This window comes from Halyomorpha halys, unplaced genomic scaffold (assembly GCF_000696795.3).
Source record: "Halyomorpha halys isolate HHAL.00 unplaced genomic scaffold, Hhal_1.1 Scaffold1051.1, whole genome shotgun sequence".
Classification (NCBI taxonomy): Eukaryota; Metazoa; Arthropoda; class Insecta; order Hemiptera; family Pentatomidae; genus Halyomorpha; species Halyomorpha halys.
In genome coordinates this window covers 360,246-375,512 of record NW_027108957.1, presented here as the reverse complement: position 1 = coordinate 375,512, position 15,267 = coordinate 360,246, and the positions used below count along the sequence as shown (strand labels likewise).

The window sequence follows — 15,267 nt, the reverse complement described above, 5'->3', positions numbered from 1 at the left end:
ATCAAATATAGAACAAAAACAAATGGTGACTTATTTAATTATTTTCATTAAGTTTAAAAAAATAACACTTTTTAAACACAACTATTGTAATTAATTATATATACAAATAAATCTGACAAAAGAAAACCAGAAAATATATTTCTGTAAGAAAACATAATTTTATTTTAATTTTTATTGCATTGTAAGCAGCCAGTTGTATAAAACAATATTAATAAAATTAAAACTAATCAAATATACTGTAAAACAATTTTATAGTCAATTATACACAAAATTGTATACAAAAATTGAAAACTAGGCTATGGACTATCTTCAGACTCATTATATAATTGTTGAAAAACCTGAAATTCAAGTTCCGATATTTCTGCAACTTTGGTACAAAAATATTCAGCAGGAGAATTTAAAACTTTATTAATCACAGGATTTAGTTTATGCTTATCACTGAGCTTCAATTTAGGACTTAATTTTTTGTATTTACCAGTCCTTTTTAAAAGTTCATGTCTCATTTTGATTTGGTCTAAGGAGTGCTTGAGAATTCCATGTCGTACTATGTCCAAGTTTGATACGCCCATGTCTTCTTGTAAATATTTCAATTTATCACACACACTATCCCAGTTTTCATTTAACACTTCTGGGGATTTTAATAGAATTTCGTAAGCATATTTCTTTTTAAACACTGATAGCAGGTTAATACAGGTTTTTTCAAGTCTTTTACTATCAACTAATAAAATTAAAGGATGAGTTTCAATTAGTTCTGTCAATGACTGGCTACCAAATTGACATTTCCCCAAAATTTCAAAGGGTGCATCCAATATTTTGTCGTTCAAAGTAGAAAATTCTGGCTTTGAAGCAATTTTCAAAGCAATATCATTTGATAAACCTAGATTAATAAGCTTTTCTTTAACAGTATAATTATATTTGAGATAATGACTGGTTCCAACTACTTCCGCTACATTATGAGGTATACTACTAGTATATCTACAACTATTTTTTAAAAAATAACTTGCTCTAAAAATTTGACGAAAATGGGCCATTTACAGACCATAAATATATTACTGCAGTTAACCAGTTAAATACAATGTTTACTATTGGTGTAGGTTACATTGCTGGTTTCACACTTCCTAGGAGGAATGGGCGATTAATTTTGACGAGATACTTGGAAATTTTATTAAACAGGATTCTGGAAATGGGCATCTGATCGAATGAAAATGAACTATGACTATTTTTCGGAGGTTTTATAATATTTTCATCAATTTTTGGATTATTTCGTTCACTGGAGGGGCCAGAGCAGAAAATTATGGGTTGCACTGGTCTCTGTTTCATAATAAAGTACAAACTGACTTATTCAATTCTGGCAGATAATTGTTTAATTTTAAACTCATGTAATATCACTAATATTCGTTCCTATCATGAAACAAAATATATAAGTGCTTGTACTTTAGAGTTTTCGTACTTGTATTTATGGACTAATAATAATTAGGCATCTTAATGTTTTATTTTAAGTGTTGGTTTCACCCGTGTAAATGACCCAAAAGCTTATAAATCAACCAGTGATAATCACTAATAATTTAGATAGATTAAAAAAGACATTAGCAAGGTTGTAATAATGTATAACACAATACAGTTTATACTGGAAGATTATACATACAATACAGTTTATCTTACTTATTGTAGGTTAAAGTAAATTAATTTATGAGCATTCAGTTATACTTCTTCAATTATTATCCTTAGCCTACGATTATATCATTTGAAATAGTTACAATGGACTTATTGGGTTGAAGGATTAGATTAATAGAATAAAGTGCATGAGACAGTAATTGAACAACCGAAAAGATTTTTTTTTAGTTTAAACCATAAAATTTAAGTTTGGGAAGCATGCTGGATAGAAAATTAAAATGAATAATAAATAGTACTCTTCATAACTACCTGTTTTATTCAGATAATCTAATTAATTAGGTTTAATTATTTCTTTGAGGGGGAGGGAGGGTTATTAACGTACCGAAGAATTTTCATAGCTGTTTATCAAGTTTTATAAACTCTTTTCACCTTTTTGGAAAGTTATTTCGAAGGAAGTGGATGGGCCGTTTGTCCGAGCCAAAGGAGTTGAGGCGTCACTCTTTAACAACCTTCGAACTGCAGTTGAGCCAGTTCGAATCCGGTCGAGGAAGTTGACTTTTATTTCGTGGTGGTCCCACGTAATAAAACCTGAGTCTCAAGTTAAAATAGGTTGGTTACCTTTGTGATAATCACCCTGTAAAAAAATAAAGTGGATATCAAGATCTAATATGGAATTGTAGTGAAAATTCGTTTCTTAATCGAAACCTTTAAATTAAGTGGGATACTAAAACATCAAATGAGGACAATAGAACTTATATTTTATTTCATTGAAAATCATGTTGAACACTTTGAATTTTGTAACACAGTTCGTTTGTTAGTTTCCACCCACCTACCTACTTCTACATTTAATAACTATTTTAAAAGAATGGATCACTCGTGATAGTCATAAAAGTTGAGTGTTTTATTGCCGCTTGTCAGTCGGTGAAATTTCATTTATATGTAAAAGGAATCTTTCATTCTTTTACTTTTTCGAATTATTACGTATTTTATCCATTTTCAACATTAATGATATTAAAACAATTGTTTGATTAAAATATATCTACTACCATACTAATATTTTTAAAAAATGGTTGGAGTTGAGAAAACTTCTCATATCGAAACTAATTTAGGACCCCATGGTTTAGGTAACTTGTGTTAGTTTGTAATTATATTTTTTATGCTATTTAAGACCAAATAAGTCGAAACTGGTTTAATTTAAATTAGGCGATCCAGATGACAGATCCTTGAGGAAAGTCGAAACTGAAATTTTAATTCCAAAAAAAATGAGAGATAAAGCAAAAGCTGAAAATTGTTTGAGTGAAGTGAAAGGTAATTAATAACTACATTAATTGGGCATAATTAATACTAATCTTTTTTTACTTATTCATTGTTTGTTATTTCAAATAAAAAATCATTTTAATGAGACACAATAATAATGGATTGTTCATTGTATCCTATTGAAATTCGATTAGAACTGGTTTAAATGCCTTAAACATATTTCCAACTCACAGAAAGCTTTCCTTTCAACTTAGGCATGAGTAAAATTATGTTTCTTTTACCATTTTGGCTGTGACAGCACCACAAATTGATAATATACTTTCAAAATAGCAATCAACAACTTAAAGTGAAAAGTAAGTTTCAAGAAATCTAATGGGATATAAATAGCATTATAAGATTTATAGTTGTATTTTTTTTAAATAACCTTTTGTCTAATTTTCAGTTGAATAAAACTACATGTAAATAAGTTTTCTTTATTTTTCCCACAGATTTTCACAAATGCTGTAAAGAAAATGGAGTTTTATTAGTGATGAAATGTCGAAAAGAAAATAACAAAATGAAAGAATGCTTAACTCACTGGTATAGAAATCCTGAATTTATAAGTAAATGTACTGATGAGTATCTAGAGGAAAGATCAGAGTATAGAAGAACAGGGATAAAGAAGAAAGATAAAATTATGAAAGTATAATTGTTATTAAGACTGAAATGAGGAATATGTGTTGCTTGTTTATCATTAATGTATATATACTAGTATTGAAAAAATATATTGTATAAAATTGTTTACTTAATTCTGATTTTGTTTTCAAAATCCTCAAAAATATGATATTTCACAATTTTTATTCTTGAACTTAATTTATAAATTTAGATTTAACTTCTGATTGAAGACAACCATAAAATAAGGTATATGATAGTGGCATGATAGAGACCGGAACCCAGTGGTCTGACTTTAATTCATTCCAATAATTAACTTTTTTTTAACTTCAGTACATGTTGGGAATGTTCATTGTAGCCATATCTTGTACCAGTCTATGGGTGTGGTGATCTTATACCAACAACCCACAGTTTGTCATGTTTTCATTTAGTCTTGTACACTAGGTATGTATAAGTCTGTGTGTAGTGTTCTGTTATTGATGCACCATTGAGATCACGTTATCTGAATATTTGATTGGAATGTGTTTGTAGCTTGTTTATAGGAGTTTTTTTTGGCTGTCGGATAGATTCATGAAGCACCAAATCAGTTTCAGTAAGTAGGTGTTTGTGTGTAGTCGTTTTCTTAATTTTAAATTATCAAGAAGATAGTCAGGGGTACAGTCAAAAAATAGATCACAAATATTTATTTACCGAAATTTTGTTGAGCTTCATCAAGGACATCTTGTATCGATTGTCAATCCTTGATATTTAACTGAATTGGTCTGTGGTTGGTTTGTTAATGTGTATTGGGGGAAATGCGTTAAGATGGAATTTTAATGTTATGTATTGGAATTTTTCATTAATAATAATGAAATTTAAATTGTTAATTTTGTGGGATGAAATTTTATTTTTCTTACAATTTTCATTAGATTTTTTTCATACTTAGAGAAAAGAAAAATAATAGACAATAATATTCTCTAGTTATATTATTGTCTATTTTAAAGTCATCATGCTTCTAGGACATTGAGAACCTACAATGCTCCATTCTTTTGACATGTCTCAGCCATCTTATTTTGCCCACCTTAAAGGTGGATATTGTATTCTATACCTCATACAAGTTCTTTAGCTCTTCATTGGGCTTGATCCACCATAGATTCCTTCGAGTTGAGCCCTATGGCTCAATTTTGAAATCATTATTTTTCTTTACCACATGGATTGTCAGTGTCCAGGACTTTATACTACGCATAACTAATGACTGCTTTGGGGTAAACTACTATTTTCATAGCTGTGGATATATCCCTATTTTGGAAGACTTTCATAAGACACAAATAGTATTTATTACTAGTTATTATTATTCCCTTAATTTTTGTAATGTTAATATCCTCACTGATAACAATGTCCAAATACTTAAAGTATGGTATTCTTTGAATCAGTAAACAGCTCCCTCAATATACCTGTTGTCTAATTCATCTTCGGTAGTTAACATATATTTATTTTTTCATTACCAGTCTTGCCTTCCTTGCAGCTTCTTCGCACACCTTGAATACTTCTTAGGAGCACATTAGTTGTTCTTCCTTAAATCACTGTTCAAATTCTAGGTAATATATCCCTCTGCTTACATGAAGATTGCTCTAATTTTTAAGCAAAAAGGATTATATCTCGGAAGAGTGGAAAAAGTAGTCAGAGAATGGGAAAAGTTATAAAATGGTCAAAATAAGTCCATTTTTTTAACATGGTATAGAAATAGATATGGTTCTTCTGACAAAACATTTATTTTTCAGAATATATTAAAGGAAGTATCAAGGGAAGCAGACGAAAGAATAAATCAGACTTTCAAAATGTTCCACTGAGTGCAAAACATAACCTATCTGGGCCTTTTTTTAAACTTAAAATTACTTGTACTATCCTCCCTAGATATGTTTAGTTAAACTCTTCATAAAACTAAAAATTAATGGTATATTTAACAAAATTATAAAATTAGGAACAAAATTTAGCTAAAACTCTATTATTTTTTAAATCTACGGTGTCTTTTCATGTGTTGCTTGCCATCTTCTCAGAAGTATTTCAGAAACTTTGAATTCTTTTAGAATTCCAGGTTCATTGAATTTTTTTTCTTCTACATCTGGCCAAAGAACATGGCATATCAAAATCTCCTAGAAACAGAAAAAAACTATAAATGTTCCAGTTGATAAAATGAAATGAATAAATACAATAAAAATTAATCATTTTTTAAAAATGACAAAAATTTCAATTTTAAAATGATTTATTTCAGAAAGAATATCTATGTAAAATTCACACTAAAAAGAAAAGAAACTTAATATAATTTTAAATTATATAACAGTAAATAAAAAAAAAGGAAATCTACAAGATAATTATGCAATTTTAAATTTAGAAAAATCTGATGCACAACTTTCAGTTACCAATTTACTTTTAGTTGTTAATCCTCGCTCGTTTCAGTACAGGTATTTTTATATAATTCATTGGGCAATACTTTCCAGTACTAATTTTTCAAATGAGCTTTTCAGTTGTTAACAGATTGTTAAACTCCAATAAATTTTAACATTTTTCTTTTGCAGAAATATAAAAAAAAAAATTGACTAAAATTTACACTGTGCTCCAAACCATTTATTAAATGTTGAATTGTTATTGAAAATACTAAGAATTTATGGAGTTAGTCATTCTTTCAACAGAAAGGCTCAGATAAAGTGAAATTAAAAAAGTAATTATTTAATTACTGTATTATATTGGCGAAATGGAAAAACTGCACATAGTTTTGCATTCATAGTTTATATTTATTCATTTTTCACCACTAGTAAAAATGTGAGATAGTTAATTATTGCAAACAAACAAAATTAAATGTACTTTAGAGATTTTTTTTTAAATTCGGCATTTAAGCCCCACCAGACTACTTCAACGACGATAAGACCTAGATGATCTCAAAGACCATCTTATTGTACATTGATGTACTGAGCTACATCAAAATCATTAAGAGTTGTTTCAGAGAAAATTAAAAAAAAATGTGAAAAATCGATTCTATAAAGTGGTACTTTCAGTCGATTTCATAAAAAAAGTTTCTGTAACATACCAGGTATATCCTCGCTTTTAAAATGTAATTTCTGGTTTGTTTCATTTTTGAGCTAGGCTGTTCACACATATTTTGTTAGACTTTCTTATTTGGAGTCAGGAGACCTCGAAACATATAATTCTGTCAAAAACTCGAATTCAAAATTTGGCACAATCACAATACTTCCCCTTGCTATATATTCCTTTATAGGTAAGTGAAAATAAAAAATATGTTCACATTACTTACATTAATTTAATATAAATTCTATTTGTTTAATACTCAGAATTATGGTTTCCTGACCTCCAAGAATGAAAAATAATTATTTTTTTAATAAAATAAATTGTACATTAGAACATGAGAAATGTAAGTTATTGAGTTATTGAACAAAATATTACCTTGTTTGCTGATTCAGCCATTCTGTTCATCCCCACAATTTTTTGCCAGGTTGTTTTATTACTTGAACTTTTATCATTTTTAAGAACTTCCACGATGACAATATAGGAGGCATGAAAGTATAATGGTCCCTTTTTATAGAGCACTAAAAGTTTACAAAATATGAAAAATAAAGGAAATTTGTTTATACACTCAAAGTAATAAAGGGGAAATTAACTTTTTCTATGTTTAACCCCATAGCTTACATAGTATATCTTTAAAACTACCTACGACACTAAAAAACATCATCTGAAGTAGAGTAAATTTTCTAAAATATGGGCCCTAATAGAGCAGTTTAGGAACTATAGTTCTCAAGGTACAGTTTTTTAAAAAGCAAAATATTTTTTTATACACAATTTTATTTATTTATTTTATACAATAACTAATCGTAGTTATTTATCAAATATCCTGCTATGTAAATTTAATTGTACTAAGATGTACAACTTCGAACACTCAAGCTAACCCTGAATGTTTCAACTCGTGACCGACCTTGTGGTTTATGACACCTGCAATTGGAAGGTAAATCTACTTACTAACAATTATTATATACAACAAAAAAATTTAGAAGATTTAAATTCCAGCACACGGAAAACAAATTGGATATTCTGACTGTTGTATATTTATATTAAGTTATAAATAGTCATTTACTTACTGAAGTCGCCTCCAAATTTTGTTCCTGATTTAACAACCCATCCTTTGGCTCTAAAATAATGGTAAGCAACATATTTTTCAATAAAATCAGGTTGCGATTCCTGAAAAAGAACCCACATATCTCTAATTTGTAAAATATTCGATGTGAGGTCATAAATCTGAAGACAGTTACAGGAGTAACTTAAAAAAAAAGCCTCTTCCAGTGACAAGTACAAAACCTCAACAGCGGTTTTAACTTTTTCCTCCTCTATACGTGGTTTTAAATTGAGAAAATATTGTTCTATTTCACCATCAGTATCTGGAATCACTAAAACTTCATTAATGTTTAATGTCCCTTTTTCTGTATTATTTGAAAGATTAATTTTTCTGACACATTTTGATTGAGAAACAACAGCTTTACTGGAAGTTGACTCTTCTATCGCTTCATATTTATCATCAGCTTTTAAGTTATTTTTATTTTGAATATTCTGAACAGAAATATTAATACTTTCCTCGTTTTTACCACTATCACTTATCACTTTCTTATCTTCAGATTCTTCGACCATCAGCTGCAAATCATTATCAGTATCCAGAGAAACTTTACCATCTTTATTACCACCAGATGGCTCCTCTTCACTTTTACATGAATTATTTTTATCCTTATCAACCTCAGTTTTTTCTTTATCATTATCAACATCAACCATATTTTCTTGAGATGTTTCATTAGAATTAGTTTTACTCTCTTTATTATCTTCATCCCCAATTATTTTAGATGCTTCCTCTTCAGTTTTACATGAATTATTTTTATCCTTATCAATCTCAGTTTTTTCTTTATCATTATCAACATCAACCATATTTTCTTGAGATGTTTCATTAGAATTAGTTTTACTCTCTTTATAATCTTTATCCCCACTTATTTTAGATGCTTCCTCTTCAGTTTCACATGAATTATTTTTATCATCATTACTTTCCTTATTATCACTGCCCACTAAATTATCTTGGGAAGTTTCATTAGAATCATTTTTACACTCTTCATTCCCACTTGTCTTAGAGGGTGCATCTTCATTTTTACATGAATTATTTAGTGAATCAGATTTTTCATTATCCATCTCAATTATTTCTATAACATTACTTTGCTTAATATCAATGTCAACCTTATTGTCTTGGGAAGTTTCATTAGAATCATTTTTACTCTCTTCATTCCCACTTGTCTTAGAGGGTGCATCTTCATTTTTACTGGAACTATTTAGTGAATCAGTTTTTTCGTTATCTATCTCAATTATTTCTAAAACATTACTTTTCTTAATATCAACTTCAACCTTATTGTCTTGGGAAGTTTCATTGGTATTATTTTTATTCTCTTCATACCTACTTGTCTCAGAGGGTTCCAGAGGTTTTTTCTCATTATCTACCTCCATTTCTTCTACACCATTACTTTTCTTACTATCACTATCCACTACATTTTCTTGGGAAGTTTCATTAGAATTATTTTTATTTATTTCATTCCCATTTGTCTTATATGGCTCTTCTTCTTTACTTTTACATGAATTGTTTTGCAGAGTACTATTTTCCTCATTATCATTTTCCTTTTTTTCTACCACACTACTTTCCTTACTTTCAATTTCAACTATATTGTCTTTGGTAGTTTCATTAGATTTATTTTTACTGTTATCATTTGCGCTTGCTGACTTTAGTTCAGTATTACTTGAATTATTTTCTGGAGGGCAATTTTCCTCATTATCAATCTCCATTTTTTTTACATTACTACTTCCTTCATTTATATTACCTTCTAATGTTTCATTCGATTTTTTCTTACTTTCTAGAAAAGTATTTAAACTTTCTATCCACGTTTTCCTTCTTTTCCATTGGCTTTCATAAACTACGCTGATAGGGATTTTTCTCTTAGCAAGGTTCGGACATCCTCTAGAAAGTGAACCTTTGCCAAAAAAACCCTGTAAAATAAATAACAAATTAATTCATAAGACCAATTTTAAAAATTAAAAAAATTGGAGGTCATTTCCAATGGATATTATATCTAATTTTGTAAATAATTTAATCTATGATTTTGAAAAAATAGTTTCAGGTTTTTGGGAGGAAGCCAGCATCCTTGAGGTTAATAGCAGTACAATAATAATATTTAAAAGTTTAAAATAATAGAAATAAAAGAATTTTCCAAAGGGAAATTAATTTGAAACAACCTCCTCTCAAGTATTTTTATTTCCAAAATTTTGACAAAAATAATCCAGACAAATAGAAAACAGTGGAATAAAAAAAAAAAAAAAAAAGGAAATCTTTATGGTATGGACTCAATTAAGGTTCTTTTTTTTTGGGACCTAGATAACTTTATTAATGATGAAATCTTATATTTTTTAAGGATAGAAATGTTGTTACTGCATATAAATATATTCCAAAATTGATTTGGGAAATACCCTTATACACTAAAACTTGTAAAACCTTACACATTGTCATACAAAAGTATAATCTATTTATTAGTAAAAGTAAACAAATAGAAAAAAAATTGTATTGAAAATATTATATATATAAATAATTGACCGTATAATTTCAAATTATAGTCAGGGGTGCAGTCAAAAGAGAACAAAAATAGTTAATGAGGTATATATAGTTGACCGTAGATTACTGATTGGAGAAGATGGTCGGGGGGTGGAGTCAGCAAAGAAACAACATAAATAAACAAAAAATATTTATTTATGCCGACATTGAAAAATCAGGTCGAAACGTTACACATACGAAACAAATACATTGATTAAAGCTATTTTCAGCTTTAATCAATGTATTCTGCCTCTAATAAGAAAGAAACTAAGTTTGCCCCGATTTAAGTGATGAGCTTTACACAATACTCTCGAAAGACATTGAAATTTTCTATTTTTTTTTTCCTTTATAAAATAACTCCAAAACTAAACACAAAAATGATAATTTTATCAAATTTAGAGCATTAAATTCTGTGTTGAATGACTACCATAATATTAGAATTTGATCAACGCGTGTTTTCAAAACTATTGTCAAGTAAGTACTTAATTTTTCAGATGTTCTACCAGAAACATGTATTAGAGAAAAAAAATCTGGTGTTTTCTATGTGTACCTTAGCCAGTCTAATGTTCATTGTAATAAAAAACATTTGATGAGTTGTGCCAATTTGATTCTGGATGTGCAATATATAATATCTTGGCAAGATTTTTCTGTTTGGATTCATATACTGGAGGAGGTCGGATATCAGTGGTGAATATTTAACTTTGGCCCAGGAAATTTTTTCTCTATGGACCTAGGCACTTTACATGACCCAAAGTATTGATTATTGGAAAGCAGAAAATGATATAGTTTGCTACAAACAGACATATTTGTCTTTTACAAATCAAGGAAATAAATTACTGACAGAATTAAAAAGTCTATAACCAGGATTTATAGTTGGACATGGGAGTTAGGAGTTTACAACTTTACTCACTAGGCCTACCGATATCTACTGCTAGTATTATCATGAGTTATAGTGTATAAAACAAGCTCCAGTAACAGAAACTTCAAAAATCACTTTAAAAGAATGCTATAAGATAGCATAAGCCCGATCTCCACTGAAAAGGATTCCTTGGAGAATTTATTTATCCCTTTTGGGTGGGCAGAAATCAACAGCAGTGTAAGAATAATAGTATAAATTTGTTGTTTATCTTCTACCACTAGAGCTTCTTTGATACACTGGTACCTTATCTTGAACATCTTACACAGAGAAGTAAACAGAGAATGTTTACCTTGTTTGTCAACAAAGTCATTGCCTGCGAGTCATCAACAATGACAGAGGTACCATTATAATAACCAGTAAACAAGGGCCAGTCATATTCATCTATACACAACCCTGAACAGGATTCATTTAACATTGGTAACGGCGGGCGATAACGGGGTGTTTTGATCCCTTTCTTAGTAGGAGTTTTTAATTCCATTTTTCCTAATGTAATAGTCACAACAAAATCACTATAACAATAAAAACATATTTTACTGACTAGTCACTTATAACTGATAAGTCATTTAGGAGCATGGTTGCGTAATATAGTTTATTTAAAAAACTTCACACATCATGTCAAAAATTATATTTGAATACAATACCGCTTCTGGGAAGGTTATTTATTTAGTTCAATGAAGTATAAGCCAACGAGGTTTCGATGTTAGCATTTTATATGAAGAACAAGCTTCTGGGTAAATTTCTGTCAGCAAACTACAGATTCAAGATTAGCGATTCGAAAAAATGTACAACTTTTGCCCTCTAACAGCAGTCTTTTTTTATGTTCTGGTTTGACTGAATTACTTTTCTGTGAAGTGCAACCGAGTAACGATGTTAAACATCGTCGCCAAATCAGAACTTAACCATATTATGTCATTTATTACAATGCAATTTTATAATATTATTATCTTTGGCTACATCTTGTGAAGTGTCTTTGCCTCCTTAATGACCATTATACAGAAGTTCTGTAAAGAGTCGCTCCACTCCGATGCTTTAACATCGTTGGCCTTACCATCCACATAATTATAAGTTGTAATATGATGTGATACCTAATTATTTTGCTTCTCTGCCAATTTACTTGCTTCCTCAATGATCTTTCTCCTGCATTTTTGTGCTAGGCAGTCGCTTTCAAATTTTTACTGCATCATCGATCATCCCATCCACCGTATTCAAAGATGTACCGGTACCTTACTACTATGCTTGCCTGAAATCCCCGGAATGTCCTTGTCTCTTTGGATTTATGTTTTAAAATACCACATTGTGATAATCATTGGATCTTGGGCCAACCCTTTCATCGAACTCAACAATCTATTGTTAAGTCATATTACATTAGTTTTATATCCCCTCCATGACCTTATTTCTTCAATTCTATTTTGAAATCCTGAATTTCTTTGCTTTTTTTTTTACATGTTATTTATTTTGTGTAATATGGTGTTATCTTATTATATTTGGTTTCAGTTCTTGAAGTTTCCTTGCCTCCCCAATGACCTTACTTTTAGTATTGGAATGTCATTTTTCGATGGTTTTTGCCCTCAATGATATGTTGTGTAATATGACATTATTTCATGTAATATTATCTTATACATGTTTAGATGCATTCCGTGGAGTGTCCTCATGAAGGATCCTTGGGGAGGGGGTGAGGAGGGGGCGTTTGTTCCCTTCTGAGTAACAAAAGAGATGACCAAAACTATGTTGGATGTCAACAGTTCTGCAATACAAATAACGAATAGAAGCTTGATATTAAAAAAAAAAATTCTAAAGTTGCCTTAACAATATAATTAAGTGATCAGAAAACATTTTAGGAAAAATGATTGAAGGCGACTAAAAACCTTTTTTTCAATTTATTTGTCATGTATTTAGACATTAAAGAAGATTAAACAGAAAAATTAATTAAGTTTACATTGAATTTGTTGTCTAATTATTTTCTAAGCCTAAGTATACATTATCCTGATTAGGACAAACCATAATTTACACTCCATAAACTCATATCAATTAAATTAATAAAAAAAATATTCCATGCAATAAAACTTTAAAATGATAAATTTTAAAGTATTATTACTCAAAATTATACAGTTTAAGTTATAAAAAGTCAAACAAGGATTACTTAAATTAAGTAAGCAAAAAATAAAATAAAAAGATATAATTCATGAGAATTCAGTATTTACTCCTCACTAATAAATTTACAAACACAGGTGATTCTAAAAACTGAAAAATAATGAATTACAATCAAATTTCCTTTAGAACTGATAGTTACTAGACCTAATTGACTATACTTTACTTTCAAATCATAAGGAAAAAAAGTATATCCGTCAATTTAGTTGATGAGGTGAAGAATACTTCCTTTAGAATATTATTTAACACTCTTTATTTAACTTTACAACCTTTCAGGTCGTTTTCCCCATCTTTAGATATTATAATTCTTGTAAATATAGCATTCAATTTTAATGTTTATCTTAAACAATTTTATATACAATTAAAATGTTAACTCTATTACACCTCATGGTCAATTCCATCCATTTAATTACAGAAATTTTGTCATCTAAACTTATCAATTAAAAAGTCTTACATCATATCTGAACAATAACAATCAAAATTATTACCTTCCATCTGTCTCTTCAACACCTCATCAACTAAATTCATGATTTTTATGTAATTAATCATTCAAGCCCTTCAAGAACTGCCTTAGATTATAAGAAATATTTCTCCCTTTTAACTTCTCAATTAGTAAATAAAGACAAATAATACCTTTCTTATTAAAAAATTATTGTTTTTTCCTTATATGATCTTCATATCTAATTTTGCAGGTTCAAACATCTTTTAAAAACACTATATAAACCTATCTCTCCTAATTTGTTTAAATGATCAGTACTTACTCATAAAAAACTAATTTAGAACATACTAGTTAATAGGAATCAAATTCACGTTTAATTTAAATTTCAGAATGATTTTTTGAGACATTGCAAGACAAAAAAGATGATAAGTCAAATTATTTCATCAAAGCCTTTAATAAAAAAAATTGTTTTGTTTTTTTCATCTATTATTTCATTTGAATTCTTTTTTTTATTCCAAGCCACGATATGAAATGGGATTTCATTAATTATCATATTCAATTTTTAAATATGACATATATTTTAATTTACATAATTTTCTTCTAATTTTACATTTCATAGTTTAAAACTATCTCCATAGTTTATTTATTAACATAAGAAATGGTAAAAGAAAGAGTAGATAATTAAACACACACACACGAATAATTATGGTTGAAATTTACGTATAAAATTAACTCCAATAAATAACGAAAAAAGAATCACTATAAAAGGACAATTATCAGTTTATTTATTAGTTCAAAAAGCTGCCAAAAGATAGCAGCACAAATCAAGAGAAGTAGAAATTACAAGTTCCACTTGTTGCCGCTAGATGCCAGCACCACCCAAGCAAAGATTTCTGACGTCGAATTCCAGCTCGAAAAATTTTATTTTATATTAGGAGAGTAGGAACCCGCAGGAGCTCAACGACTCGAACCAGTCCCTATTAGTGCTGTGAGCTCCTGCGGGTTCCTGTTATCCTAATATAAAATAAAATTTTTCGAGCTGGAATTTAACGTAAGAAACCCCCCCGCCTGGATGGTGCTGGCATCTAGCGGCAACACGTAAAACTAGTATTTTCTACCTTTCTTGATTTGTGCTGCTATCTTTTGGCAGCTTTTTGAACTAATAAATAAACATTGATAATTTTCCATTTATTGAGATTCTTTTTCGTTGTTAATCGGAGTTAAATTTATATGTGATTTTCAAAGCTTTTATACGTAATACGTAGTTTTTGAAACCAAACTGGATTATATGACTTATTTCCCCCTTTTTTTCTTTTTAAATAATTTGTTGTTTAAATTAACAGCATATTCTCCACTCTGTACATCAGATATCACTTACTATTTAGCATTACATCGTTCAGTTTGTTTTAATTCACAATATTTCTTATTTTTAAATTTGTTAAATAAAATAGTTATTCTGTAGAAAATATTACTAATCTGAATGTTGCATTTTTCAGTAAAACTAAAAATATACATATTTCAGGTGGTCATTTTTCTTTAAATAAATATTATTGAATCAGTAGTTTTTAAACTATATTAGAAATA

The 15,267-nt window shown here is 28.9% G+C and overlaps 3 protein-coding genes across 3 annotated transcripts; 1 reads left to right on the top strand and 2 right to left on the bottom strand.

Moving 5' to 3' along the window:
• Window positions 1-296: 296 nt before the first annotated feature.
• LOC106688085 (transcription termination factor 4, mitochondrial) lies at window positions 297-1,031 on the bottom strand. The gene has a single exon (XM_014432377.3). The coding sequence runs from the start codon at window positions 1,029-1,031 to the stop codon at window positions 297-299; it is 735 nt and encodes a 244-aa protein (XP_014287863.1).
• Window positions 1,032-2,495: 1,464 nt separating this feature from the next.
• Window positions 2,496-3,659, top strand: LOC106688087 (COX assembly mitochondrial protein homolog). Its single transcript, XM_014432380.2, has 3 exons — window positions 2,496-2,738; window positions 2,818-2,922; window positions 3,360-3,659. The coding sequence occupies exons 1-3, from the start codon at window positions 2,681-2,683 to the stop codon at window positions 3,557-3,559; spliced, it is 363 nt and encodes a 120-aa protein (XP_014287866.1). The 5' UTR covers window positions 2,496-2,680; the 3' UTR covers window positions 3,560-3,659.
• A 1,595-nt stretch (window positions 3,660-5,254) lies between these two features.
• On the bottom strand, window positions 5,255-11,744 carry LOC106688097 (tRNA splicing endonuclease subunit 2). The gene is made up of 4 exons (XM_014432403.2): window positions 11,386-11,744; window positions 7,650-9,579; window positions 6,961-7,103; window positions 5,255-5,654 (listed from the first exon to the last, which is right to left on the bottom strand). Exons 1-4 carry the CDS (start codon window positions 11,572-11,574, stop codon window positions 5,520-5,522), a joined length of 2,397 nt encoding a protein of 798 aa, XP_014287889.1. The 5' UTR covers window positions 11,575-11,744; the 3' UTR covers window positions 5,255-5,519.
• Between the last annotated feature and the right edge of the window lie 3,523 nt (window positions 11,745-15,267).

Excerpts from the sequence above, each read along its gene's own strand:
- LOC106688085 (XM_014432377.3), bottom strand. The coding sequence starts at position 1,031 with ATGGCCCATTTTCGTCAAATTTTTAGAGCAAGTTATTTTTTAAAAAAT.
- LOC106688087 (XM_014432380.2), top strand. The coding sequence starts at position 2,681 with ATGGTTGGAGTTGAGAAAACTTCTCATATCGAAACTAATTTAGGACCC. Across the intron at positions 2,739-2,817 it reads TTTAGGACCCCATGGTTTAG|GCGATCCAGATGACAGATCC; the intron begins GTAACTTGTGTT and ends AATTTAAATTAG. Across the intron at positions 2,923-3,359 it reads TTGTTTGAGTGAAGTGAAAG|ATTTTCACAAATGCTGTAAA; the intron begins GTAATTAATAAC and ends TTTTTCCCACAG.
- LOC106688097 (XM_014432403.2), bottom strand. The coding sequence starts at position 11,574 with ATGGAATTAAAAACTCCTACTAAGAAAGGGATCAAAACACCCCGTTAT. Across the intron at positions 7,104-7,649 it reads AAAATTTGGAGGCGACTTCA|TGCTCTATAAAAAGGGACCA; the intron begins GTAAGTAAATGA and ends GTAAACTTTTAG. Across the intron at positions 5,655-6,960 it reads TGGCTGAATCAGCAAACAAG|GAGATTTTGATATGCCATGT; the intron begins GTAATATTTTGT and ends TTCTGTTTCTAG.